General features: G+C 43.8%; 1 protein-coding gene and 1 pseudogene across 4 annotated transcripts in view; both read left to right on the top strand.

The window, feature by feature from the left end:
- The first annotated feature begins 396 nt into the window (after positions 1-396).
- The window catches only part of PSMG1 (proteasome assembly chaperone 1), a 107,660-nt gene continuing 80,924 nt past the window's right edge, over positions 397-27,132 (top strand). For 3 of the 4 annotated variants that reach the window (XR_012514840.1, XR_012514839.1, XM_074389272.1), the window contains exons 1-6: positions 412-588; positions 1,940-2,046; positions 7,629-7,780; positions 8,105-8,167; positions 9,823-10,021; positions 11,212-11,348. Coding sequence is in view for 2 of the 4 variants with exons in the window: in XM_074389272.1 (XP_074245373.1) it covers positions 455-588; positions 1,940-2,046; positions 7,629-7,780; positions 8,105-8,167; positions 9,823-10,021; positions 11,212-11,348 (792 nt within the window). In the remaining 2 variants the exon portion in view is untranslated. Of the gene's footprint in view, positions 589-1,939; positions 2,047-7,628; positions 7,781-8,104; positions 8,168-9,822; positions 10,022-11,211; positions 11,349-13,432; positions 13,640-27,132 lie in introns of those variants that run through there. The other variant, XM_003927603.4, reaches the window with a different exon arrangement.
- LOC141582016 (poly(rC)-binding protein 2 pseudogene) lies at positions 13,722-24,532 on the top strand (annotated as a pseudogene).

Below are 27,132 nucleotides of genomic sequence, written 5' to 3' on the forward strand. Positions count from 1 at the left end.
TACTTGTCGGCGCCCGCCGGGCTCAAGCTGCTAAATGAAAACCGCCGGGGGGTCAGGCGCGGTGGCCCACGCCTGTGCTCCAAGCACTTCAGGAGGCCTAAGCAGGAGCATCACCTGAGCCCGGGAGTTCGAGACCAGACCACACAGCGAGACCACCATCTGTAATTCAAACAAACAAGAAAAGCAAAGCAACCAGGACGCTCCGGCCCAGGGCGTGGCAGCGTGGGCGGGCGGTGCAGCGGGCGTGGCGGCGGGCTCTGCTGCGCCTGGGGGCTTGGCCTGCGCGGGGCGGGGCGTATTGCCCGCGCGGCGGGGGTGTGGCCGCAAGCTCCGGCTCTGCGCGGGGGGCGTGGCCTCTGCTGGGTGGGATGTGCCGCCCGCGTGGTGAGGGGGCGTGGTCTGGCGCAAGCTGGCATGCGCAGTTCCGCGGCGTCCAGCCAGTCCTGGGGCGGCCATGGCGGCCACGTTCTTCGGAGAGGTGGTGAAGGCACCGTGCCGAGCTGGGACAGAGGACGAGGAGGAGGAGGACGAGGGGCGGAGGGAGACGCCAGAGGACAGGGAGGTGCGGCAGCAGCTGGCGCGGAAGAGGTGAGGGTGCGCGTTCCCCGCCGCAGGAAGGTGCGCGGCCCCGAAGTCCCTAAGGCGCCTGAGGCCGGCGCTGCGCGGTCTTCCCCTGAGGCCCAACTGGCCCCCGCGGTTGCCGCTGCTCCGTGGCTCCGCCCGGGCCCTGGGTCTCTGTGAAGGCGGCCTCCGGCGGCGCCAGCCCCGGGTGTGTGCCGTGCTGGGGTGGATCCGCTGGCGTTTGGTCGAGTCCAGGGTGAAGCCGCCGTGGAGGGCTGGGTTCAGATCCCTGCTTTAAAGGCTCCCTGGAGCATTTCTGGAGGCCTGGTGTCTTGCGGACTCGTGGTTCTCCGGCCTGTCACATGGTCTTGGGCCGCAGGGCTCCCGTCGGCCCCACCGCGTTTGTCGTGGGTTGTTCAGGGACACCCCGATTCCCTCGAAACTTTCGAGACCTCCTCCCACACTTCATTTAGCATAATGTGTCAGTAGCAGATGAACACTCTTTAAAAGAATTGTTTCCAAACAAACAAAAGTGAGAGAAAATAGTCAAGTGAGCCCTGACACCTACACAACCAGGTAAATGTAACAGGACGATTTTGCCACGTTTATTTCCTCTCCCACCACCCTTAGGCGTATTCCAGTCATCATGGCCTTTCACCTCGACATTCTTCAGAATACATCTCAGACGTTTTAGCGATTTTCTTACATGTGCTATTATCACCCCTAACAACACTACTAATAATTCGTCGGTATCATTTCAGCGTCAGTCCATGCTCACTCACGTTTACCTGGTTTTCTCAAACAGGACATTTTGCAGTGGTTTGTGTGAATGAGGATCCTAACAAGGTCCACAGGTTACCGTTAGACGTGTCACTTGATTGAAAGCGGCCTCTTCTTTTACCTCTCCTAAGGGACAGGACTGGTTGTCCTGTCCAGTGCCCCACACTCTGAATTTGTCAGATCGCTTCCTTGTGATGTGACTTAACGTGTGTATCACCTGCATGTCCTGTAAATGAACGTTCATTTGGAGGCTTGGTCAGCTTCAATGTTTTTGTGGGCAAGAGTGCGTCTACAAAGTGGTGCTGTTTCTTGTTGCAGGCTCTGTCCAGTTGTCTCACTTTTAGGGATGCTAAGATTGATCCTTGGGTCAGGTGGGCATCCTGATCACTATTTTAGAGTTCTCCGTAAACATGTGTGCAGTAGTTGTATCTGTTGGTTATCATTACCTGAGTACATTGTTTCCTGAGGATATTAATTCTTTATAAAACAAACATGTATTTTATTTATTGCAAATCGTACATATAGTGCCCTTTTGTCTTAGTAATATGATACTGTTTATATTGAAGTTGCTTTAGTTTCATCTTGTTTCTTGTGTTAGGGAGGTGCGGCTCCTGCGAAGACAAACAAAAACATCTTTGGAAGTTTCTTTGCTAGAAAAATATCCGTGCTCCAAGTTTATAATCGCCATAGGAAATAATGCAGTAGGTAAGTGAAATGCAGACTAGTCATTTTGTTGAAATATTTAAATATGAAGTTACGTATTTCTTTCCATCATAAAAGATTTAAGATGTCTGGTACTTAAAAAAAAGCCACAGTAGAGTGATTGTGTTTCTGAGTAAAATAGCTGTCCTGCTCGTGTCGCATCATCTTTTTTTTGGTCGAGATGGGTTCTTGCTGTGTTGCCCAAGCTGGTCTTGCACTTGTGTCCGCAAGTGATCTTCCTGCCTCAGCCTCCCAAAGAGCTGGGATTACAGGTGTGAGCCACAGCACCTGGCCTGCACCATCTTTTTAGTGAACTGAGAAATACCAGATCTAGGCCAGTCACAGTGGGTCACATATGTAATCCCAGCTGTTTGGGAGGCCAAGGCATGAGGATCACTTGAGGACAGGAGTTGGAGAACAGCCTAGGCAAAATAGTGAGACTCTGTCTCTACAAAAAATTAAAAAAGGTAGCCAGGCATGGTGGTGCTTGCCTGTAGCCCTGGCTATTCAGGAGTCTGAGACGGGAGGTTTGCTTGAGCCCAGGATTTCGAGGCTGCAGTGAGCTGTGATCCTGCTACTGATAGTGGGCCAGCTTGGGTAACAGAGCCAACCTAGCAAGGCAGGCCAACATTCAAATCCAGGAAATACAGAGAACACCACAAAGATACTCCTTGAGAAGAGCAACCCCAAGGCACATAATCGTCAGATTCACCAGGGTTGAAATGAAGGAAAAAATGCTGAGGGCAGCCAGAGAGAAAGGTCTGGTCACGCACAAAGGGAAACCCATCAGACTCACAGTGGATCTTTCAGCAGAAACCCGGTACCAGCCAGAAGAGAGTGGGGGCCAATATTCAACATCCTCAAAGAAGGTAACTTGGAACCCAGAATTTCATATCCAGCCAAACTAAGCTTCATAAGTGAAGGAGAAATAAAATCCTTTACAGAAAAGGAATTGCTGAGAGATTTTTGTCATCACCGGGCCTGCCTTACAAGAGCTCCTGAAGGAAGCACTAAACATGGAAAGGAACAACCAGTACCAGCCACTGCAAAACCGTACAAAAAGGTAAAGACCATCGACACAATGAAGAAACTGCATCAACTAACGGGCAAAACAATCAGCTAATATCAAAATGGCAGGATAAAATTCACACATAACAATATGAACCTTAAATGTAAACCAGCCAAATGCCCCAATCAAAAGACATAGACTGGCAAATTGGATAAAAAGTCAAGACCTATCACTGTGCTGTATTCAGGAGACCCAGCTCATGTGCAAAGACACACATAGATTCAAAATAAAGGGATGGAAGAAGATTTACCAAGCAAATGGAGAAGATTTACCACGCACACAGACACACACACACACACACACACACACACACACACACACACACACACAAAAGCAGGGGTTGCAATCCTAGTCTCTGAAAAAACAGACTTGAAACCAACAAAGATCAAAAGAGTCAAAGAAGGGCATTACATAAACAAGAAGCGTTAACTATCCTAAACCTGTGTGTACCCAATACAGGAGCATCCAGATACATAAAGTAAGTTCTTAATGACCTACAAAGAGATTTAGACTCCCACGCAATAATGGTGGGAGACTTTAACACTCCACTGTCAATATTATATCAATGAGACAGAAAATCAACAAGGATATCCAGGACTTGAATGCAGATCTGTACCAAGCTGACCTAATAGACCATCTATAGAACTCTCCACCCCAAATCCACAGAATATACACTGTTCTCAGCACCACATCGCCCTTACTCTGAAATTGACAACATAATTGGAAGTAAATCACTGCTCAGCAAATGCAAAAGAATGGAAATCATAACAACCAGTCTCTCAGAGCACAGTGCAATCAAAATAGATTCTCAGGATTAAGAAACTCACTCAAAACTGCACAACTACATGGAAACTGAACAACCTTCTGGATGACTACTGGGTAAATAATGAAATGAAGGTAGAAATAAAAGATGTTCTTCGAAACCAATGAGAATGAAGACACAATGTACCAGAATCTCTGGCACACGTTTAAAACAGTGTCTAGAGGAAAATTTGTAGCACTAAATGCCCACATGAGAAGTGAGGAAAGATCTAAAATTGACACCCTGTCATTGTAATAAAAAAAAAAAACCTAGAAGCCTAAGATCAAACAAATTCAAAAGCTAGCAGAAGACAAGAAATAACTAAGATCAGAGCAGAACTGAAAGAGAGACACAAAAAACCCTTAAAAAAAAAAAATCAAGCTGGGTGCAGTGGCTCAAGCCTGTAATCCCAGCACTTTGGGAGGCCGAGGTGGGTGGATCACGAGGTCAAGAGATCGAGACCATCCTGGTCAACATGGTGAAACCCCGTCTCTACTACAAATACAAAAAATTAGCTGGGCACGGTGGCACGTGCCTGTAATCCCAGCTACTCAGGAGGCTGAGGCAGGAGAATTGCCTGAACCCAGGAGGCGGAGGTTGCGGTGAGCCGAGATCGCGCCATTGCACTCCAGCCTGGGTAACAAGAGCGAAACTCCGTCTCAAAAAAAAAAAAAAAAAAAGTCAATAAATTCAGAAGCAGGTTTTTTGAAAAGATCAACAAAATAGATAGACTGCTAGCCAGACTAATGAAAAAGAAAAGAGAAGAATCAAATAGATGCAATAAAAAATGATAAACGAGATATCACCACCGATTCCATAGAAATACAACCTACCATCAGAGATTACTACAGACACCTCTATGCACATAAACCAGTAAATCTAGAAGAAATGGATAAATTGCTAGATACTTAACACCCTCTCAAGACTTAACCAGGAAGAAGTTGAATCCCTGAATAAACCAATAACAAGATCTGAAGTTGAGGTAGCACTTAATAGCCTACCAACCAAAAAAAGTCCTGGTCCAGACAGGTTCACAGCCGAATTCTACCAGATGTACAAAGAGGAGCTGGTACCATTCCTTCTGAAACTATTCCAAACAATACAAAAAGAAGGAATCCTCCCTAACTCATTTTATGAGACTAACATCATCCTGATGCCAAAACCAGGCAGAGATACAACTAAAAAAGAAAATTACAGGCCAGTGTGCATGATGAACATGGATGCAAAAATCTTCAATAAAATACTGGCAAACTGAATGCCACAGCACATCAAAAAGCTTATTTATCACGGTCAAGTAGGCTTCATCCCGGTGATGCAAGTACAGTTCAACTTATGCAAATCTATAAACATAATCCATCGCATAAACAGAACCAAAGACAAAAACCACATGATTATATCAATAGATGGAGAGAAGGCCTTACACAAAATTCAACAGCCCTTCGTGCTAAAAACTCTCCATAAATTAGGTATCGATGGAACGTGTATCAAAATAATAAAAGCTATTTATGACAAACTGACAGTCAGTATCATACTGAATGGGTGAAAACTGGAAGTATCCCCTTTGAAAACTGGCACTAGACAAGGGTACCCTCTCTCACCATTCCTATTCAACATAGTATTAGAAGTTTTAGCCAGATCAATCAGGCAAGAAAAAGAAATAAAGGGTATTTAATTAGGAAAAGAGGAAGTCAAATTATCTGTATTTGCAGATGACATGATTGTATATTTAGAAGACCTCATTGTCTCAGCCCAAAATCTCCTTATGATGATAAGCAACTTCAGCAAAGTCTCAGGATACAAAATCATTGTGCAAAAATCACAAGCATTCCTATACACTAATAACAGGCAAACAGAGCCAATTCATGAGCAAACTCCCATTCACAATTGCTACAAAGAGAATAAAATACTTAGGAATACACTTAACGAAGGATGTGAAGGACCTATTCAAGGTGAACTACAAACCACTGCTCAGGGAAGTGAGAGAGGAAACACACAGATGGAAAAACATTCCATGCTTATGCTTAGGAAGAATCAATGTCGTGAAAATGGCCATACTGTCTAATTTATAGATTCAGTGCTATCCTTATCAGGCTACCATTGACCACCTTCACAGAACTGAAAAAAAAAACACCTTAAACTTCATATGGAACCAAAAAAGAGCCCGCATAGCCAAGACAATCCTAAGCAAAAAGAACAAAGCTGGAGGCATCATGCTACCTGAGTTCAAACTATACTACAAGGGTACAATAATCAAAACAGCATGGTACGGGTACCAAAACAGAGATATAGACCAGTGGAACAGAACAGAGGCCTCGGAAGTAATGTCACACATCTGCAACCATCTGATCGTTGACAAACCTGACAAAAGCAATATGGAAAGGATTCTCTGTTTAATAAATGGTGTTGGGAAAACTGGCTAGCCATGTGCAGAAAGCTGAAACTGGACCCCTTCCTTACGCCGTATACAAAAATTAACTCCAGATGGATTAAAGATTTAAACATAAGACCTAACGCCATAAAAACCTTGGAAGAAAACCTAGGCAATACCATTCAGGACGTAGGCATAGGCAAGGACTTCATGACTGAAACACTAACAGCAATGACAACAAAAGCCAAAATAGACAAATGGGATCTAATTAAACTCCAGAGCTTCTGACAGCAAGAGAAACAATCATTAGAGTGAAGCAGCAACCAACAGAATGGGAAACAATTTTTGAAAGCTACCCATATGACAAAGGGCTAATATCCAGAATCTACAAAGAACTAAAACAAATTTATAAGAAAAAAGCAGCCCCATGAAAAAGTGGGTGAAGGATATGAACAGACACTTTTCAAAAGAAGACATCTGTGTGGTTAACAAACATGAAAAAATGTTCATCATCACTGGTCATTAGAGAAATGCAAATCAAAACCACATTGAGATACTGTTTCACACCAGTTAGAATGATGATCTTTAAAAAATCTGGAGACCATGTGTGCTGGAGAGGATGTGGAGAAATAGGAATGCATTTACACTGTTGGTGGGAGTATAAATTAGTTCAACCATTGTGGAAGACAGTGTGGCAATTCCTCAAGGATCTAGAAATAGAAGTGCCATTTTAGCAATCCCATTACTGGGTATATACTCAAAGGATCATAAATCGTTCTGTTATAAAGACACATGCACATGTATGTTCATTGCAGTACAGTTTACAATAGCAAAGACCTGGAACCAACCCAAATGCCTATCAGTCATAGACTGGATAAAGAAAATATGGCACAGGTACACCATGGAATACTATGCAGCCATAAAAAAGGATGAGTTCATATACTTTGCAGGGACATGAATAAATCTGGAAACCATCATTCTCAGCAAACTGACACAAGAACAGAAAACCAGACACCACATGTTCTCACTTATAGGTGGGTGCTGAACAATAAGAACACATGGACACAGGGAGGGGAACATCACACGCTGGGGGCTGTTGGTGGGGTGGGGGTTAGGGGAGGAATAGTGGGGGTTGGGGAGATTGGGGAGGGATAACATTGGGAGAAATACCTAATGTAGGTGATAGGGGGATGGAGGCAGCAAACCACCATGGCATGTGTATACCTATGTAATAGTGCTGCAAGATCTGCACATGTAGCCCCAGAAATTAAAGTATGATAAAAAAAAAAAAAAAGAAAATACCCTTTGCAGAGCCAAAGTCTAACTTAGTGAATTGTTTTTTACAGCATTTCTATCATCATTTGTTATGAATTCAGGAGTCTGGGAAGAAGTTGGTTGTGCTAAACTCTGGAATGAATGGTGTAGAACAACAGACACTATCCATCTGTCCTCCACAGAGGCTTTTTGTGTGTTTTATCATCTAAAATCCAATCCCTCGGTAGGTGGGACTTGTATGTTTGGAAAGTAGCTATGGGACTTGTATGTTTGAAAAGTAGCGATTTAAGTATCACTTGCGTGGTATTTACTGACAGTATACTTTAGTATGCCAAGTCTTTCAGTTGCTCTGTCAGTGTGTACTTTTTCTGACACTAATCCCTAGTAGTGGTTTGACTGTTAAATTTTCCGGAGAAATAAGTAGGTCGATAGTGGAGCCAGGAAAATAAGTATTACCTATGTGTTGTTATTCACGTTACATATATGCTGATAGTTTGGGGTGTATATAAAACTTATTTGACAAAAAGCATGGAACTTGACTTTTCAGGTTTTCCTCTGTCAGTGCAGTTGCTACGTTGCAGAAGATCAACAGTATCAGTGGCTGGAAAAGGTAAGAGGGAAATGAAAACCTGTGAATGGTTAGTCTGTAGGAGTTTTCATTGTTTTAAGGTTCAGTGTCTTTTCACTTAAACTTATGCCAGGCGTCTCCAAACTTTTTACACAGGGGGCCAGTTCACTGTCCCTCAGACTGTTGGAGGGCCACCACATACTGTGCTCCTCTCACTGACCACCAATGAAAGAGGTGCCCCTTCCTAAAGTGTGGCAGGGGCCGGATAAATGGCCTCAGGGGGCCGCATGCGGCCCACAGGCCGTAGTTTGGGGACGCCTGACTTATGCAGTCAGACACTGATACGGGAAAGGAATTTATTTATTAAGACTATTACAGGAATTTGTTTTTGAATATAAAGAATAAAAGAACTTGCTTATTTAACATGACCAACCAACCATGTTTTATGCTTCTGTGACCTACCATCCTCAGCACTGAGGAGTATAAAACACAGTTGGATTCCTCCCGCCCATCTTTCTTTGTTTGCATCACTTAGATCTTATTAAAAGGTAAAAGAATTCTTGGAAGTCTATAAAATCCATACTACTTCTAGTTATAGAAAAGGAGTCAGTGGTAGGTGGGTGAGGGAAGGAATGCCAGGTGTGTACTTATGACTTTTTTCCTCTGGACGGCAGGCCCGTAGTCACTACTCTGGCATTCTGTGACTTTATTTACTCCACATTGCAGGCCCGTTAACTAGGTAGTGCTGGCCTTATGGGTTCGTCTGTTCTTGTGTTGCTATAAAAGAATACCTGAGGCTGGGTAATTTATAAAGAAAAGAGGTTTAGGCCGGGCGTGGTGGCTCATGCCTGTAATTCCAGCACTTTGGGAGGCTGAGGCAGGTGGATCAAGAGATCAAGAGATCAAGACCATCCTGGTCAACATGGTGAAACCCCGTCTCTACTAAAATATAAAAAATTAGCTGGTTATGGTGGTGTGCACCTGTAGTTCCAGCTACTCGGGAGGTGGAGGCAGGAGAATCACTTGAATCTGGGAGGTGGAGGTTGCAGTGAATTGCAGTGAACTGAGATAGTGCTGCCGTACTCTAGTCTGGCGACAGAGCAAGACTCCATCTCAAAAAAAAAAAAAGAGGTTTAAATGGTTCACAGTTCTGCAGGGTATACAGGAAGCATGATGCTGGCATCCACTTGGCTTCTGCTGAGTCCTCAGGAAGCTTCCAATCATGGTGGAAGGTGAAGGGGAAGCAGGCACATCATATGGCGAGAATGGGCACAAGAAAAGAAGGTGAACAGCCAACTCTAGCATGAACTGAATGAGAAATGAGAAGTCATGTATCATCAGCAAGATGGTGCTAGGCCATTCATGAGGGATCTGCCCCCATATCCAGTCACTTCCCACGAGGCTCTGCCTCCAACATTGGGAATCACATTTTAACATGAGATTTGGAGGGGACAAACATCCAAACTGTGTCACCTTAGTTCACCAGTGAGGAAAGTGACTTGGAAAAGTTGCCCACCTAGTAAGCAGAACCAAGACCAAACCTAGGTTGAGGCAGCAGGTGCGTTCTGTTTCTCCAGCGCACATTCCCACCCCCGCTTGCTTTTATTGTCTGTGGTATTAGGTGAATACCTAGAGGAATGTTTCCATTCTGTAACACAATTATATGCTTTTTTAATTTGAAATCAATTTTATGTTAGGTTTTTGGCTCTTGTCCAAGGAAGAACATGCAGATAACTATTCTCACATGTCGACATGTTACCGATTATAAAACCTCAGAATCCACTGGCAGCCTTCCTTCTCCTTTCCTGAAAGCCCTAAAAACACAGAATTTCAAAGACCCTGTGTGTTGTCCGTTGCTGGAACAACCGAATATAGTACACGACCTTCCTGCAGCAGGTGGTATTAAAATTTGTAATATTTGTATTTTGTTATTGCTTTATTGATACTGCTTTCACTATTAGAGATCTTTTTGAGGTAGTTTATTAACAATGATTGATACAGTATATTGCTGTTAATCCTCAGTTTCTGTAGTTACAAGTGCAGTCAGCATATCTGGCTTGAGTTTTCAAATTTTCCAGACCCACTTATTTGAGGAGCTCGGGTTTCTTAACTGTTAGGCTTCAGAATTGCTGTGTTTCTTTTTGGTCTTTGGTTATTCAGAATGCAAGCCCGAATTAAATATAAATTATTGGTGCATGAAAAGTTGATAATGTATGTTTTAATTATCAAGATAGGGCCAGGCTCAGTGGCTCATTCCTGTAATCCCAGCACTTTGGGAGGCTGAGGTGGGTGGATCCAGAGGTCAACAGATCGAGACCATCCTGGTGAACATGGTGAAACCCCGTCTCTACTAAAAATACAAAAAATTAGCTGGGCATGGTGGCGCGTGCCTGTAATCCCAGCTACTCAGGAGGCTGAGGCAGGAGAATTGCCTGAACCCAGGAGGCGGAGGTTTCGGTGGGCTGAGATCACGCCATTGCACTCCAGCCTGGGTAACAAGAGTGAAACTCCACCTCAAAAAAAAAAAAAAAAAAAAAAGAAGTTATCAAGATAGAAGTTTTGAATATTGAATCTTGTTAGTTGCTTTAATTTTTTAATTACTGTCACATCTGCCATCATCTGACAGACTACCATTTACCTATCAGTGGATAATATATTACATAATTGTTATTTATTATATGAACTGTATTAAACAGGGTTTGGTTGGGTTTTATTTTGCTTTCAATGTTTACTAGAAAGAGAAGTGGCTAAATATTTGACCTTAGGGATTTTATATTTGTTATTTACATATACTTTATTATAGTCAGTAGAATTTTAATCTATCCGCTACTTAAAATCATCTTAGCTGTATTTACAGGAAATATAAAGTTAATATTTGCAAAAGAGATTATTAGGAAAATAAGTTGACTTTTTGAAAGAAAATCTACATTATCATTGCTTCAAAATTGCAGTGAATACCTTGATTGAAAAAGGCAGCTGAGATAACTACTTTTAAAAACAGCCTTTATTATTTAAAGTTGTTTAATTTAAAAATAATGTAATAGAAAACTTACGTGGTTTTTTTTTTTTTTCTTGCCTATTCATAGTTCTTAGTTACTGTCAAGTATGGAAAATACCAGCAATTCTGTACTTGTGTTACACTGATGTGATGAAATTAGATCTTATTACAGTGGAAGCTTTTAAGCCTATACTTTCTACCAGAAGCTTGAAAGGTTTGGTTAAGGTAAGATTTTAACTCATTTAAATTAATAGCTGAGTTGTTACAATGAGCTTAGTAACAAACATAAATGTACGGTGTCATCCTAAACCCTAAGCAATGCATGGAGACCCATTCTTCTTAAAGTGAAGCTTCCTAGTCTGGCAGTTTGAATTTGATTGTCATCGTCTCTTCTGTATAGGTCTGTAACTTGATGAATGCTGTGTTCTTGTATAATAAATTAATGCGGTGCAATTAAATCCCAAATGTCTATGTGGACAGATGGTTTTACTGTTCAAGAAGTTTCTATAACTAATTTGGAAGTTTTTTAAAAATAATTTTATTTAACTTTTCAGAAGGTTATTTTTAAGTATAGTATGGATCAAATTATTATAATATTTACCTAATTTTACAGAGAACTGGATATGTGAAGATGAGAGGATTACATAATAAACCTCTTTTTTTTTTAACCATTAGTTTATATCTCTGGGCCCATTTTCTAAGAAAATTGGAATGTGTACATAAAAATGTTTACCTGTTCTCAGTTTAGGGATTTCATTGCTTTAAGAGATTTTTTTGGAAGTCCATAGCCCCTAGTTTAAGGACGGTTTCTTTAAACGAGAGAAGTTGTAACAACATTGTCCCTCAGCCTGGTTTTATTCTGGAGTGGCCATTAGTGTTAAGACTTTTGTGGTAACTTGTTGGAAGTAGCTCATTTCCCAGGTCTCATAAATTATTTTCTTACTAGATTGTCAGCTCCTTGTGGTAACAAATCATGTTTTTAAATTTTGGTATCCCAAGTTTACCGCATACCTGGCATGTTGAATAAAGCCATCAATAACCATTTGTTTAAGAGTACAGCTGTGAAACTCTCTATTTAGTATACTGCAAGCTTGTCTTTCAAATTAGCTAGAATCGGGCAATCTTTCTGACACCTGGAGTTATTTTATGTCTAGCGTCGCCTTCAGAGAATACGCTGATTGTCTCCTTTGCTTAGCCAGTCGGCTCTTTCCACTTAACTTAGAGATGAGTTCCCATGGGCAGGGGCTGGGCTGTTGTGTTTACTGCTGTGGGACTGTGCTTAGCACACAGGTGCATCACGAACATTTGGACTTGTTCTGAGACTTAGAAATCATCTGTCCTATAGGGCTTAAGGAAGCTCAGCTTTTATGAATATACTTTCAAGGGGAAATTTAAGTAACTCAGCGTTTTCATTTTTGCTTTGGAGATAATGATTAGCAGGAGGGTAAGATGGTGATTCTGCAGGGGCTGTTTTCTTAATGACGAAATGCATCAGACTGAGTCGGTTCATTGTTTCTGACCATTTAAAAGGGATATTTTCTTTTTCTTTTTTTTTTTTTTGAGACGGAGTTTCGCTCTTGTTACCCAGGCTGGAGTGCAATGGCACGATCTCAGCTCACTGCACCCTCCGCCTCCTGGGTTCAGGCAATTCTCCTGCCTCAGCCTCCTGAGTAGCTGGGATTACAGGCACTCGCCACCATGCCCAGCTAATTTTTTGTGTTTTTAGTAGAGAAGGGGTTTCACCATGTTGACCAGGATGGTCTCTATCTCTTGACCTTGTGATCCACCCGCCTCGGCCTCCCAAAGTGCTGGGATTACAGGCTTGAGCCACTGCGCCCGGCAAAAGTGATATTTTCCATAAGGTGAAACTATTTGGAGTTCTTCCGGTGTGGCAGTTTAGTTGGATTTGAAAGATGGATGGATCTTAGCGGGTAGACGAGTGTATAGGGAAGCGGTGTAAGCAGAGTAGGGAAGTGTGAGGACAGCCGTGAGGAATGTGGTATTGGAGATGGAGAGGGGAGGAGGACATCTTGTGGGGAAGGTTGGCCGGGTCAGAGTGTGGACTTCCTCTGGAGGCCAGGAGACCACTGGAGGCCAGATCATTGGTGACTGTGGGGAAGGGCCTGCTGAGCTGACTTCCCCACTGGCCTTTTTGTTTAGAACGGGAGAGTAAAGGCCACACCTGTCCCATTGCTGCTGTCTTCTTTAAGTCTCGAGAGTGCGGAGATTGGCGGGGGGCAGCAGGGGGAGTGTGTTGCCTCTGCCTGAATTCCTGGTCTCACTGTATTCACTTTTTTCTCTCCTTCCAGAATATTCCCCAGAGCACTGAGTTACTAAAGAAATTGATGACAACAAATGAGATTCAGAGTAACATTTACACATGATCTTAAACATTGTTTTGTTATGTAGATTACATGTCCCTTCCTTTAAGGGGAGCAGCAGGCACTCTTTTGTAGATTACTTTTGGGGGATATATTTTGAGAATGATGAAACGGAATAAAATTGTAAAAAATTAATTGTAGTGTTAATTCTTTCTTTATGGTGCTGGTATTCACAACTGAAATAAGCCAGACATTTTCCTTTTATCCAGTAGGTGGGAGTATTGTTTTATTTGAATATGTTAAAGTAATGTAGTTAAATTTTGATTTTATATATTTATTTATTTTTCAAGGCTGGGTCTTGCTCTGTTGCCCAGGCTGAAGTACAGCGGTGCTATCATGGTTTACTGTATCCTTGTCCTCCTGGGTGCAAGTGATCCCCCCACCTTGGCCTCCTCAAGTGCTGGGATTACAGGTGTGAGCCAATGTACACAACTTTAGTTAAATTTTTCAAAGTTACAGATATCAACAGATTGTATTCACGTGGCAAGGTATGGTTAAGTAGGTCTAACTATTCAATGACCTATTGGTGATTCTTAATATGTGGAAAGTTTCTAGATATTTTAGGATTTCTGCAGTTTTTTTGTCTTTTGGATAAAAATTGATGACAAGGTAACAAAATTATATATTTACTAAAAATGAAATAGAAATGTGTATGTCCTCACTTTTTAGTAATATCTGACAGCCTCTTCACCCAGACTTTCCCAGGGCTCTCTTTCAAGGCTAGTACTACTGAGTATCAGCAGTTCTCTTACGATACTGTTATCAGTAGGAGTGTGAATGGAATTGTGAACCCAAAATAGCCATACACTTCACAGGACCACAAACTGAACTGCATTCATGAAAATAAATTTTAAAATGGTGGAGTTAAGAAATGCTTTTTACCTCTTCTTCTTTCTTTTTCACCTTTTAAGTTATTGAATCATTTTTAGATTTAGAGTACTTACCCATTTATATTTTCTAGGTCCAGTTTATTTACTGTTTTTGGTAATGATTTGAAGGAGCATAGGTTTCCTTTACATAATCAAGTTTTGGAAGTCTTGTGCATGGTGTGTCGATAACTATATCCTGAAGGCAGAAAGCTGAGCATTTCCCTTGTTGCAAAATTTGTATTCATTCAGAAATGTGTTTGCAGAGCCCTGAGGTGACATCATATGACCTGGAATCTGGTCCCAGCTAGAGCTAGAGCCTCTTCTTGTGCTGAGGGTCAGTGTGGTAAGGAAGAGTGATCTTGGAAAAGTGGACTCTGTTCAATCCCAGACCAGCCCTTCCAGGTCAGGTGACTTTGCACAGATGTCTTGAAGCTTCCTGGCACCAGTTTTCTCAGCTGTTAACTTACAGATAATACTAGTGACAATACTCCCTGGGTGATTATGAAATTTTAATACGTTAAATTTAATGCATTAAACTTCCCTCTACTTCCCTTGGGGTCCAGGTTTTCATCTGCTTGCTTTGCTGAATTGTGGGGTCCAGGAGATTCTCTTTGCTTGCTTTGTGGAATTGAGAGAAGAATGATATAAGAATGCTTTTGAAGAACTGTAAGGTGGTATTTCTGTGTTGACACACCTTTGTGGGCCCCACCTCAAAGACGCTGACTGTGATGGTAAGGAAGGAGTGGGAGCTGCTTTGGGGGTAGCCGGAGCTCTCATCTTCATTCCTTCTTGTACCTCCTTTTGCTAACTTGCAAACCATGGAGCTCAGCAGTGTCAAATGGCTAGGAGTGGAAGTAGTTGGAGGACAAGTTTTTCATCAGCAGTAATCCTGGGAGAACCCTGGAAGCAGGTAACTCTGGGCATTGTAGTTTTTCATAATTTTGGTAAGAAAAGAATCACAATTGCTTCAGACTGGAAGTAAACCTCTTCTTGTGATAAGAAGCAGGCGGTAGGTGCAGGAGGTTGGCCATGAGTGCAGCAGAGCCATTTAGGGCCAAATACCAAGCCAGGCACAGTGGTGCATGCCCGAGTCCCAGCTACCTGGGATGTAGTGGGCAGGAGGATCGCTTGAGCCCAGGAAATTGAGTCTAGCCTGGGCAGACATCAGGCCTGGGTAGGTTTCCCATTCAAAGGGGAGTACCTGAAGAAGACTAGCAATACGAAGGATAGAAACAGCATTAAAATGCAGAAGAGCGTTCTGTTGAAAAACATGACTGTAAGAAACAGCTATTTTTTAAGTCATTAACCCCCGCTTTTTCCAAAAGTAAATAATGAGATGTATAAGATGAAGAAGCTAGGAAAGGAAAATTTAAAAATTTCATAGAAAAGCTTTTAACGGGAGCAAAACTTGAACTTTAAAATTAAAATCAATATTATATAAAATAACAAATAGTATGTGATGTAAGTTGTATGTATATAATACAAAGCCATTATGCAGAGGACTAACTTGAGATGGTGCCCTAAGATGCAGGACAGAAATGGAGAAGTATCAGATGACATAGATAATGCAGTATGTGTCCAGTGTATTAGAGCTGTCCAGAGAGAACCAGTAGGATATGTACAGTCACGCACTACCTGTAGACAGGGGTCTCAGATCATAGGAACTGAAAAATTGCAATCGCCTAGGCTATCTATGGTAGCCATCCTCAGCTCGGAGCTCACGTGTTACTCGTGTTTGGTGTTGCTGGTAAAAACACGCCTACTGCGCTGCCAGTTAAAGGTCCAGCACATAAAATTATGAACAGTACATAATACTTAAATGACTATGCTACTGGTTTATGTACATCCTGTTTATTGCTATTTTAGAGTGTATTCCTTATAACAAAAAGCAAACTGTAAAACAGCCTCAGGCAGGCCCTCCTGGAGGTATCCAGAAGCAGGCATTGTCATCGCAGGAGATGACAGCTCCTTGCATGTTACTGTCCCTGAAGACCCTCCAGTGGGACAAGATGTGGAGACGGAAGACAATGATATTGGTGATTCTGACCCTGTGTAGGCCTAGGCTAATGTGTGTGCTGTAGCTTAGTTTTTAACAAAAATAAAAAGCAAAAAACAAAACTTTTGAATAGAAAGCTTATAGAATATAAAGAAAAAATACTTCTATACAGCTGTACAGTGCATTTATGTTTTAGCTAAGTTATTACAAAGACTTGATGATTCCAAGTCCAGCTCCCCATGGCACTGCTTGATATGGACACCAGTGTGATTGAAGTTGGATTAAATGTCACTTTTACCACGTGGCTACTTATGCATGGAAAGGAAGTTGGCAGCATCATCAGAAAGGAGCATCAGTGAAGATTCATGAGGAGAGGGTGCATGTGTCAGCACCACTGATTCATGAAGGGAGTTGTCTTGAGAGAATTATCACCTTTCCTGGACTCACTAGTGCCGTCTTCAAAGCCAGATTGGAAGAGGATAGCAGTAGCTCCGTGACCAATAGCACAGCTGCCAGTAGGCCCCCAACCCCAGTCACCCTGAGGCTGGTGGTCCCTGCTAGTTAGTGTGGCACTGGAAAAAGTGGTTCCAGTATGAGAAAGTACACGGCTCAGGTCCAGAGGCAGGGGATATGCTCCCCACTGCTGCTGAGCGAGCCATCACTATCGCTGGCATTCCGCAGTCCATCATTGAGTGTGTCAGGTCTGTGTCGTCATGTTGAAGTCTCCCCCAGGTGTATGGCCATCCCATGTTGGCCCAAGCTGTCTAATTCTGTCATCTTTGCAGGTGATCAGGACAGGTACAGCACAGGCGGCGATGGTGTGAGCTTTCACCATACTACTTTGTTCATATACCTTAACTGTGACCTGGAGGCACCACTTCCAGAGTTGACCGGGCTGCATCAGTTGACAGTGCAACCATCTAGTTTTCCCACAATGCGTGGGTGCAGGTTTGGATGCACTGCTCAGACCACTTCTCATAAACTCACCATTCCAAATGATACCGTCGGCTGCATAATCTGGCATCAAGGCACCACCAGTGAGATCTATCAGATGTCTGGAGCATAGATGAAAACTGTGAACCCAGTGGAAGGATCTGCTGATAGGCAAGTTACCATCACTGGATCTGCTGCCAGCATTGGCCTGGCTCATTGGCTAATCAGTGTCAGGTTCTCCTTAGAGATGAGTGGTTTGGGGAACAGCTAGAACAACACAGATTCACCTACGGGTTCTGTGTTCACCACCTTTCTTTTGTTCACCACCACCCACATCCATCTGTGTAGTTTCTGAACAGGCAGTGAAGCCAGGTTTTAAATAGTTTGTGAATTTTTGTTTTTTATACACTATCATCCACTCCTTTGTTTTTTATTTTTTAAAAAATGAGGTGGAATCTCACTCTGTTTCCCAGGCTAGTCTCGAATTCCTGAGCTCAAGTGATCGTCCCGCGTCAGCTTTCCCAAGTGCTGGGATTACAGGCATGCGCCACTGTGCCAGCCTGTCCACCTAAGGCGTTTAACTCCTTTTCTGTTCCACTGTTGGTGCTGAGATGATATTTAGCAATGTCAGCTCTCTCTCTCTCTCTCTTTTTTTTTTTTTTGTTGTTGTTTGTTTTTTGAGACAGGGTCTTGGTCTTTTACTCAGGCTGGAGTACAGTTGGGCAAACATGGGCTCACTGCAGCCTCGACCACCCAGGCTCAAGCGATCTGGGAGGCCACCTCGGACCCCCAGGTAGCTGGGACCACAGGTGCAGGCTGCCACACCCAGCTAATTTTTGTATTTTTCATAGACACAGGGTTTCACTATGTTGCCCAGGCTGGTCTTAAGTAATCCACCTACCTCAGCCTTCCGAAGTGCTGGGATTACAGGCGTGAATCGCTGCACCTGGCCCTCCCTGTTTTTGTTTTTTGGCTTGTGAATTTTTCTGTTTATTATGAAAATGTTAACAGTGGGATTTTAGTACATTTCAACTTAGTTCTGTAATATGAGCCAGGAAATTTATGCAGAATTCCACTGGTGATAAATTACCTGGTCTCAGGTATTCTGTTACAGAAGCACAAAATGGATTGAGACAAATGTTCCAATTTCTCTCTCATTTTGCCAGCAGAGACTTGTCTGAATTGTGTTCGTCTTGCAGTCTTTTAATTTTTATTTTTATTAATTATTAAAGACAGAGTTTCTGTTGCCAAGGCTGCAGTGCCATGGCACCATTGTAGCACATTGCAGCCTTGAACTCTTGGATTCCAGTGATCCTCCTGCCTTCGCCTCCTGAGTAGCTAGCACTTCAGGTATACCACCATGCTGATGGGGTCTCATGATGCTGCCCAGGCTGGTCTCAAACTCCTGGCATCAGGTGATCTTCTCACTTCGGCCTCCCAAAGTGCTGTGATTACAAGGTATGAGCCACCAGGCTTGGCCAAGTCTTGCAGTCTTAATTTGGGATGGGAGAGGGTCAGAGAGAAGGAGGATGTAGAGAAAGATGAAAGGAGAAAGAGAAGGAGGGCACTGATGACAGCCTGGAATTCTGGGTTTGGGGTGGAGAAATGAGTCCAATCCAATGCTAAACACACTTGATAAATCAAGCTTCAAGAAAAGCTTAGATGACACTGGGTTGAGAGCCTTTGGTGGCAGAAGGAGCTCAATTTGCATGCCATGCCATCTAATTCTGGATAGCTTCTTGATTTAATAATCTGACTTTAGAATACCTCAGTACTGGTTATCCAATTTGTGGTCCACTCCTATCACATTAAATAATTAATTGAACATAAAAATATCACCAGCCCCTATTCAGTGACCTCTTTAACTCAAGAACAATCTGGTGCTGCCACATACACTCCATTAACCCCAAGTAGAAGGCTCGTCCCAGCAGAATCTGTAAACTATATTTTATCTTTAGTGAAATTCCAGGGCATTGTCACTCCTCATTAACACCTTAGAAAAGGAAAGGAGGGGAGATAAAAGTGCAATCATTTTGATTACTGTTAACACAGTAAAAGTATTCCAGGGTTTTCGGCAGATTTATTTGTGTTGTCTTTGGTTTCCTTATAACAAATCTATAAGAGAGAGTGCACATGAAAGGTTTTCAGTGAAGCCAATTCAGTGTAGTTACTTGTAGGAAATGATAATTTTAAAAGCCAGAAATATCAGTTTTACTTATTTGGTAAAAGGGTAAACAATAGAAACAAAACTTCTCCTTCATCTTCATCGCCATGGTGGATGCCACCATCCTAAAAAGGAGCTACTGTGATTAACCAGAAGAGAAGGATACTGATGCTCTTTAATTCCCTGCAGTGCACTAGACATTGTGTCTAGACGGTTTTAGATTTGCCATTTCATATTGTCGGGGAAGCAAAACTTTACTTCTTAGGGTCCCTGGCTGGGCCTTGAAATCAGATTGGCACGAGAAGGATTAACATGAGAAAAGCACACAGATTTTTACACGTACATGGGAGTCCCCAGAGGAAAATGAAGACCCAAAGAAGTGGCAAGACCCAAGTACTTAGTTACTGGGTTGAACAAAGAGAGGCAGTTGTGAGAAGTAACTAAGATATGTGGGGAAACTAAAGGTAAGAGTTATTTCACAAAGTCTATTTGTACAGAATTCTCTGGGCCTTTGACTCCCCATCTCTGGTGATAAGACTGATCCTTTCCTCTTGTTAACGGGAGGGTACCTTTCACATGGGAGTTTTATTTCCTCTAGGGAAAAAGAAGTGGTAAGTAGGAGGGGTTGAGGTCAGAGTGCCCTTCTTAGACTTGCGGTTTTTCTAAGTTCCTTTGGGTCAGAATACTCCTTGTGCCAAAGTGGCATATTGTGATGGTGCATTCCACCATCATTCAATATCATCTTGAAACAGGCCCAGAGGCGAGGCCTGTTCAAATGAGGACACCAAGTCTCATGGACGTTAAGAAAGAAGTGGATTCAGACTCAGCACTGTGTTCAGAGTTTGCAGGGCCGGCTGGTTCATTTGACCTTGCCTGAGGCCAGTCGGACCCTCTAGGAATCATGGCAGCAGACGTTGGCATAGAAGACCACCTGTGGGCACATGGAGCCCCCCCGGCCCTGATGGCACAGGGGATGCCATGGTTCTGGGACCCTCACAGCTAGAATCACCCAGAAAGAACAGAAACCCTAGGGCTCCTGGAGGAAGCAACCTTGCAGGGCAGGAAATGGCCCAAAAGAACCTGATTCCCTGCCTCAGCAGATACTGGCATCATGAATCGCTGCATCTCAAGTCACTGTGGATGGGTTTAGTACAGAGGGCCAGACGTCGGCCAGCCCAGTTTGCACCCGGCCAACCAGCCTGGCGTTAGATGAGGTTGTTGAGTTGTGATCTCTCCAAGCCCTGTGGTTGTGTTCTGATCAGAGAGTCTGTGAACTTCGTACCTTGCTCTCTGGACCCTCCTTACCTGAATTCAGAAGTCTTCGTCCAGAACCTGTTTCCTGCTGTGTGAATTTCAAAACTGTGGGCAGGAGGCTTCGTAGAGCAAGGCTTTAAGTTCTACGCTCAGGTCGTACTGGAAAGGAAATTAAGATCTTTTGGGTTGTGGCTCAGAGCATGTCAAGACTAAGGAGTTTGGCAGTTGTTTTGCTAAGGGTAAGATACACCAAAAGTTGGAGAACTGGCTGTAGAACTGTGCTTTAGACAGCAAAATGATACTTGGAAGCCTGTCTTCTGGGAGTGTCAGTTTCTCTAACTGAGGCTGCTGAGGGCCAAGGCGCCATCCCAGGGCACGCGGTGTCCACCTGCTGCCTCACCTTACACTCCAGATGGCTCCACCTGCTAAGGCTGGCTGATAATCCCAATGGCAAACACTTAGTGCCAGCCCACCCAGCCAAGAAAAACCCCTGCCTTCCAGTAGGCCTGGCGGTTCTGGTTGGTTTCTTGGTTTAACCCAGAAGAGGTTGGGCTTCTTTCTTTGGCCCCAGAATGCCTCCAACTTCAGGAGATACTGGGCTTGGCAGGGGCCCTAGGAGGTGCAGATGGCACGGCCCACCCTGTCTGTTAGGCTCAAGCTCTGGTTACTGAGCTGAGCTGGCCTGCGGTGGGGTCCATAGGCCAGGCTGGGCTTGGGCACCTCCAGGGCCTTGTGACAGGCCAGAGGCCACTGTTGGGACTCTGAGCTCTCACACATTGGTCTTGCCTTGCAAGTACTGTGAACGAGAGTGTCTCCATTGGGTCAGATGTGGGGCTTTTTGATGTTTGTAACAAGCAACCTGCTTCTTGGGCTGCCATGTGGCTGCCAGCCTGCTGAGCATTGCTGTGACGCCTCAGGAATCCAGCGCGTGTTCTCAGACGTCTGAGTGCTGGGTTTAAGCCACATATTAATAACTTGGCCATCTGTTCAATCTCTTAATAGGAACTGGGAGATAGTTCATATATTTATGTCCATACATTGTGAAACCCATATGAAACGTGACTGATACCAAAATAGCTCAAAGGGTACTTATTCCAAAGGAAATGCAGTCATTTGCATCTGAATGCTCATAGCCACAGTGAGATTTAAAGGATTAAAATGTGCAATTACTACTGCAACTTCGCAGAAATAGTTGGACTTTTGAGATATAAAATCCTTATTACTTCAGCAATTGTAGATGTTGTTTATAACCCCAAAAGCATTTCTGCTTTTTAATTCATGACCTGTTTAGATTTTTGACTGAATCTTCATTCTGTTTCTCTCCATGGGACTCTGTCCTTCATCAGCCAACATGCTCTTTCTTCTTTCCTGTTCTAGAAACCCCCAGCCTTCTTTCCACCCTGCTAGTCCTTGAAGCTGCTGTCCTATCTTTTGTCCTTCTGCCAGACCCTCCTAAATAGCCAATCACCTTTTCTCAGCTTAGCCCCATCAGAGAATTTTATTTATTTTTTGAGGTAGAGTCTCGCTCTGTCACCCAGGCTGGAGTGCAGTGGTGCAGTCTCGGCTCACCGCAACCTCTACCTCCTGGATTCAAGCAATTCTTCTGCCTCAGCCTCCTGAGTCGCTGGGATTACAGGCATGTGTCACCACACCCACCTAATTTTTAGTAGAGATGGGGTTTTGGCATGTTGGCCAGGCTGGTCTCAAACTCATGAACTCAAGTGATCACCCACTTTGGCCTCCCAAAGTGCTGGAATTACAGGTGTGAGCCACCTAAAATTTTCTTTAAAAATAAAAAAATTAGCTGGGTGTGGTGGTATGTGCCTATAGTCCTAGCTACTTGGGAGACTGAGGCAGGAGAGTGACTTGAGCCCAGGAATTTGAAGCAGTGAGCTATGACCACGCTACTGCACTCCAGCCTGGGAGACAGCAAGACCTCAAGTCTAAAAACAAAAACAAAAAAACCCCTCATCCTTGGAAGACTTTGTCTTGCATGTGCCCGCAAGCAAAGGTAGGGGCTCTCTACAGTTGGGAGGAAGGGCCTTAAGCAAGATGCCGACACATGGGAGAACAGGAGAGAAGAAAACAAGGCTAGGGGATTCCCACAGTTCAGAAGCAGAATTTTAGCCCCAGCACTTTGGGATTTTTAGGAATTTATCAGCAAGTAGGAATTGGAACTATCAGAACACACTGTGTCTAAGGAGGGCACCATCTTTGAGAAGGAGAAAGGTCATATATCTGAATGTGTGAGTAGTGGGTGCAAATCTCAGCTCCTAGACCCAAGGGCCTATACATGTGCTTGATTTTTCTGTATTTTAGCTTCTCTTCTGGGCTCATGTTGCGCCATGACAGGAATAGATTCTGCCAATTCAGAAATGGCCCCTTTCCCTGGGTGTGTTCCTACGTCAGGGACTGACCTAGGGCCTTGAGGAAGCCACAGTGGGAGGGCTCGTTTTCAACCTTTTGTGCTGGTGTCTGCGGCCACAGCCTTGTGACGGTGCCACTGTGGTGACCGATCCATGTTCTCCAAGTGCTGGCCTCAGGGGGCTCTTTGGGCTATTTCCACCACATAGGGATGCATTCAGGTGTGCTTGGCTTGCTGAGGTCTCCAGGGTCAGTGAGGACCATTTCAGGCTCAGCTTCCTGACACCACAGGAAGTTATTTCTTCTGCTACCATTGCAGGGAGCCATGCTGTTTCTTGTATAGTTCACTTATAAGCATGTCTGTTGCAAATTCTGGGGTCAGACACTTTGCAGGGCCCTGTCCTCTGATCATGGGATTCTATGATCTCACCCTCTGCCTAGTCTTGGCTTCCAAAGTGGGGTGCACTCAGGGACCCCAACAACACATCTGTGTTCTTTGTCTCCCCATTCTTTGTCCAGATGCCCTTTAATCCCATCTCTGGGGACAGGAAGAACTGGTTCAGACTGATCCTGTATTTCTCATCTTTCTGTGTAGACCAAGACCTCACATTTTGGGACTCTAAGTGGCCAGCGTTTAACTCCTGTTCTCCAGACTTTGGGGTGTCATCTGTTTCCGTGGCATGGGTCAGGGAATGCCAGAGGGAGGCATGGGGATCAGGGGTTTATGAGGAAAACAGGCCTCAGTCACCACTGCAAATGCTGTGGAAAAAAAAAAAAAAAAAAAAAAAAGCATTGAAAGAATGTTTGCTTAAATTTTAGTCGTTGTTTTAGGTGATAGGAAACTCATTAAACAGGAGGAAGAAGTTATAAAAAGTCAGAAGTTAAAAAAAGCTTTTGTAGTTTTTTGCTTTTACTTTTTAAAAAAGTTTTCAATATTGAGAGTGGATTACTTATATAATTCAGGGGAAAAGACTCTGATATGCTTTGGCTCTGTGGCCACACCCAAACCTCATGTCAAATTGTAATCTCTAGGTGTTGAAGGAGGGACCCGGGGGGAGGTGATTGGATCATGGGGTGGACTTCCCTCTTGCTGCTCTCATGATAGTAAGTGCATTCTCCTGAGATCTGGTTGTTTGAAAGTGTGCAGCATTTTCTCTCTCTCTCTCCCCACTGCTTCACCACGGTAAGACATGCTTTCTTCCCCTTCTCCTGCCGCCATGATTGTAAGTTTCTTGAGGCCTCCCAGCCATCCTTCCTGTACAGTCTGTGGAACTATGAGTCAATTAAACCTCTTTTCTTCACAGATTAACCTGTCTTAGGTAATTCTTTATAGCAGTGTGAGAATGGACTCATACAAACTTCAAAAGAATGAATTATGAAAAGGAGATCTACTCTGTTTCATTCTTGGATGTGTCTGTCTTGGATCTCAGTTCAAAATGAGCGGTCAGGTATGCTCATCAAATCTTCTGATAATCTGTATAACAACGATAAAAGTTCCAAGTTAAAGACTTGGATCCTTCATTTTCCTCAGTCCACTCTTGGACATGTACTTATGTCCAATTGCTCAGGAGGCAGTGATGGGCAAGAGAGACAGTTTCTGTCCTTATATTTTGTGGTCAGTGAGTGTCGCAGTCAATCTTCTGTTGCTATAACAGAATATCTAAGATTGGGTAATTTATAGAAGCAGTTTATTTCTTACAGTTCTGGAGGCTGGGAAGTCCAGGGTTGAGGGGCTGCATCTGTGAGAGCCTTCTTGCTGGTGGGGACTCTGCAGAGTCCCAAGGCAGCTCAGGTTATCACATGAAAAGGGAGCTCAGAGTGTTTGCTCAGGTCTGTTCCTCTTTTTATACAGCCACCTGTCCACTCCCATGATAACCCACTAATCCATCGATCCATAAATGATGAATCCATTGATGAGGGCAGTCACCTCTGAAGGCCCCCACCTCCTAATACCATTACACTGGGGTTAAGTTTCAACAAGAGTTTTAAAGGGGACAGACATTCAAGCTATAGCAGTGAGGAACCAACCGGATAGATGTCTGGGTCTGATACCCAGGTCCTAGCTTTGAATGAGCAAAATTGGGGCAGCTGCCCTTACAGATTGTCCATCCTGACAAGGCTGATTTTTGACCAGATCATGACATGGTGGTGGAAAAGTACAGTTGCACCTTCCATATTTGCAAAATTGCCTATTTGCTAAAATTTATTTGTAACCTCCAAATCAATACTGTGAGACAATTTGTGGTCATTTGAGTAGACACACACAGAACAGTGAAAATTCTGAGACCCCCAATATGCATGTTCCCACCTGAGATTGAAGTGGGCCATACTCTGCCCCTTTGTTTCAGCCTTATACATAGAAGGCCTGTGGGTGGACAGGGTTGGGCAGGGTTAAATCCTAACTCTGGCACTTGTTAGTGGGACAGCTTCTGCTGAGTCACTTAATTCTTCTGAACCTCATTTTTTTTCCTTTTGTAAAATAAAGAAAGTAGAATCCACTTGGGTGAGTTGTCTTTAGGATTTAATTTTGACTCTGTGAGATATGTGTTGCTGAATAAATGCACATATTCCCTTGTGGAGCAGAGGTTCAGGGTTTCCTAATTCAGTGTTCATGGTGACTTCTACACGGTCACTACTAGGAATAGTGAGAATCTGCACTACTTGGCTTGGAGGTCTCCAGCCACAGTGGCTCCTGTTGATGGACATCTCTCAGGGTGACAGTTCTGTTCCCTGGGGCCTCTGGGAGGCCGGGAGCTGTGTAGACAGCAGGATGGAGATGTGTTGAGAGGAAGAACCATTGTCCTCAAGGGCAGGCCTGGATAAGGAGGTGTGGAGAGATTTCTGCAGTCAGGGAAGGATGAATCCTTCATTCAGCACTTGGGGAGAATGGGGAGGAAGGTGCCAAGAGAGGGGGTGGGGGCTATTTGGGATCCATGCTTCTGTGGTGTGGAGAGCAGTCCTTGGGGCTAACACATCACTGCGTTGTAGGAGGGAAAAAAATCTAATCATATTTATAACTTCCTCTTCCTTGGGCTCAGTACTGGGTCATTCTTTATTCTTTACTTTTTGTTTTTTATAGACAGGTGCTCCCTCTGTCACCCAGGCTGGAGTGCAGTGGCACAATCATGGCTCACTGTAGTCTCGACCTCCCGAGCTCAAGCAATCCTCCTGCCTCAGCTTCTCAAGTAGCTGGAACTACAGGCACACATCACCACACGTGGTTAAGTTTTAAATATGTTTTGTAGAGAGAGGGTCTTACTATGTTACTCGGGATGGTCTGGAAACCCCAGCCGTATGTGACCCTCCTGCCTCTGCACTGGGGTTATAGGAGTAAGGCGGTGCACCGGGTCTGGCTATTTTTTACACGTGGTTTTGTTTTTCATTTTCAATGGCCATTTTTCCTTGACTTTGGTTGCTTTGGAGCTTAAAAGCACAGTTCTTGGGATGTGGCCACTGCATTTGCGTCATAGCACACAACCGCTCTCCTGATCCTTTCATTGCCAGTGAGACATTTATTTTTGCAAGTCTTCCATCTCAGCTGAGTGGGATGTGAAATAGAACTGCTGGGGTCTGTGACTCTCCTTTCTCTCCTTTCCTGCCAGGGCCACTGCAGAACCTTTGGGCTCAGTCTCGTCACAGATCTTTCTGCAGCTCTGCTGGCTAGAACTGAGGAGGGCAGGCGGTGGTGCAAAGCTTTGCCCCTTTTCTGGTATTATGGGTTGCATTATGTCCCACACCGCACCTACTGTGATTGTGTTTGAAAGAAAGGCCTGTAAAGAGGTAACTAAGGTTACATGAGGTCATAAGAGTGGGTGGGGCCCTAATCCAACAGGAGTGATACCCTTAGAAGAAGAAGAAGAGACACTGGAGCTCTTTCTCTGCAGGCACCTAGAGAAAACGCTATGTGAGGCCACAGTGAGAAGAGAGGCCTCACCATAAACCAGCCCTGCTGGCACCTTGATTCTAGAATTCCAGCCTCCAGAATTATGAGAAAATAATTATCCGTTGTTTCAGCCACCCAGTGCTTGGAATTTCATCAGGTTAGCCT

Source organism: Saimiri boliviensis, chromosome 18 (assembly GCF_048565385.1).
Source record: "Saimiri boliviensis isolate mSaiBol1 chromosome 18, mSaiBol1.pri, whole genome shotgun sequence".
NCBI lineage: Eukaryota > Metazoa > Chordata > Mammalia > Primates > Cebidae > Saimiri > Saimiri boliviensis.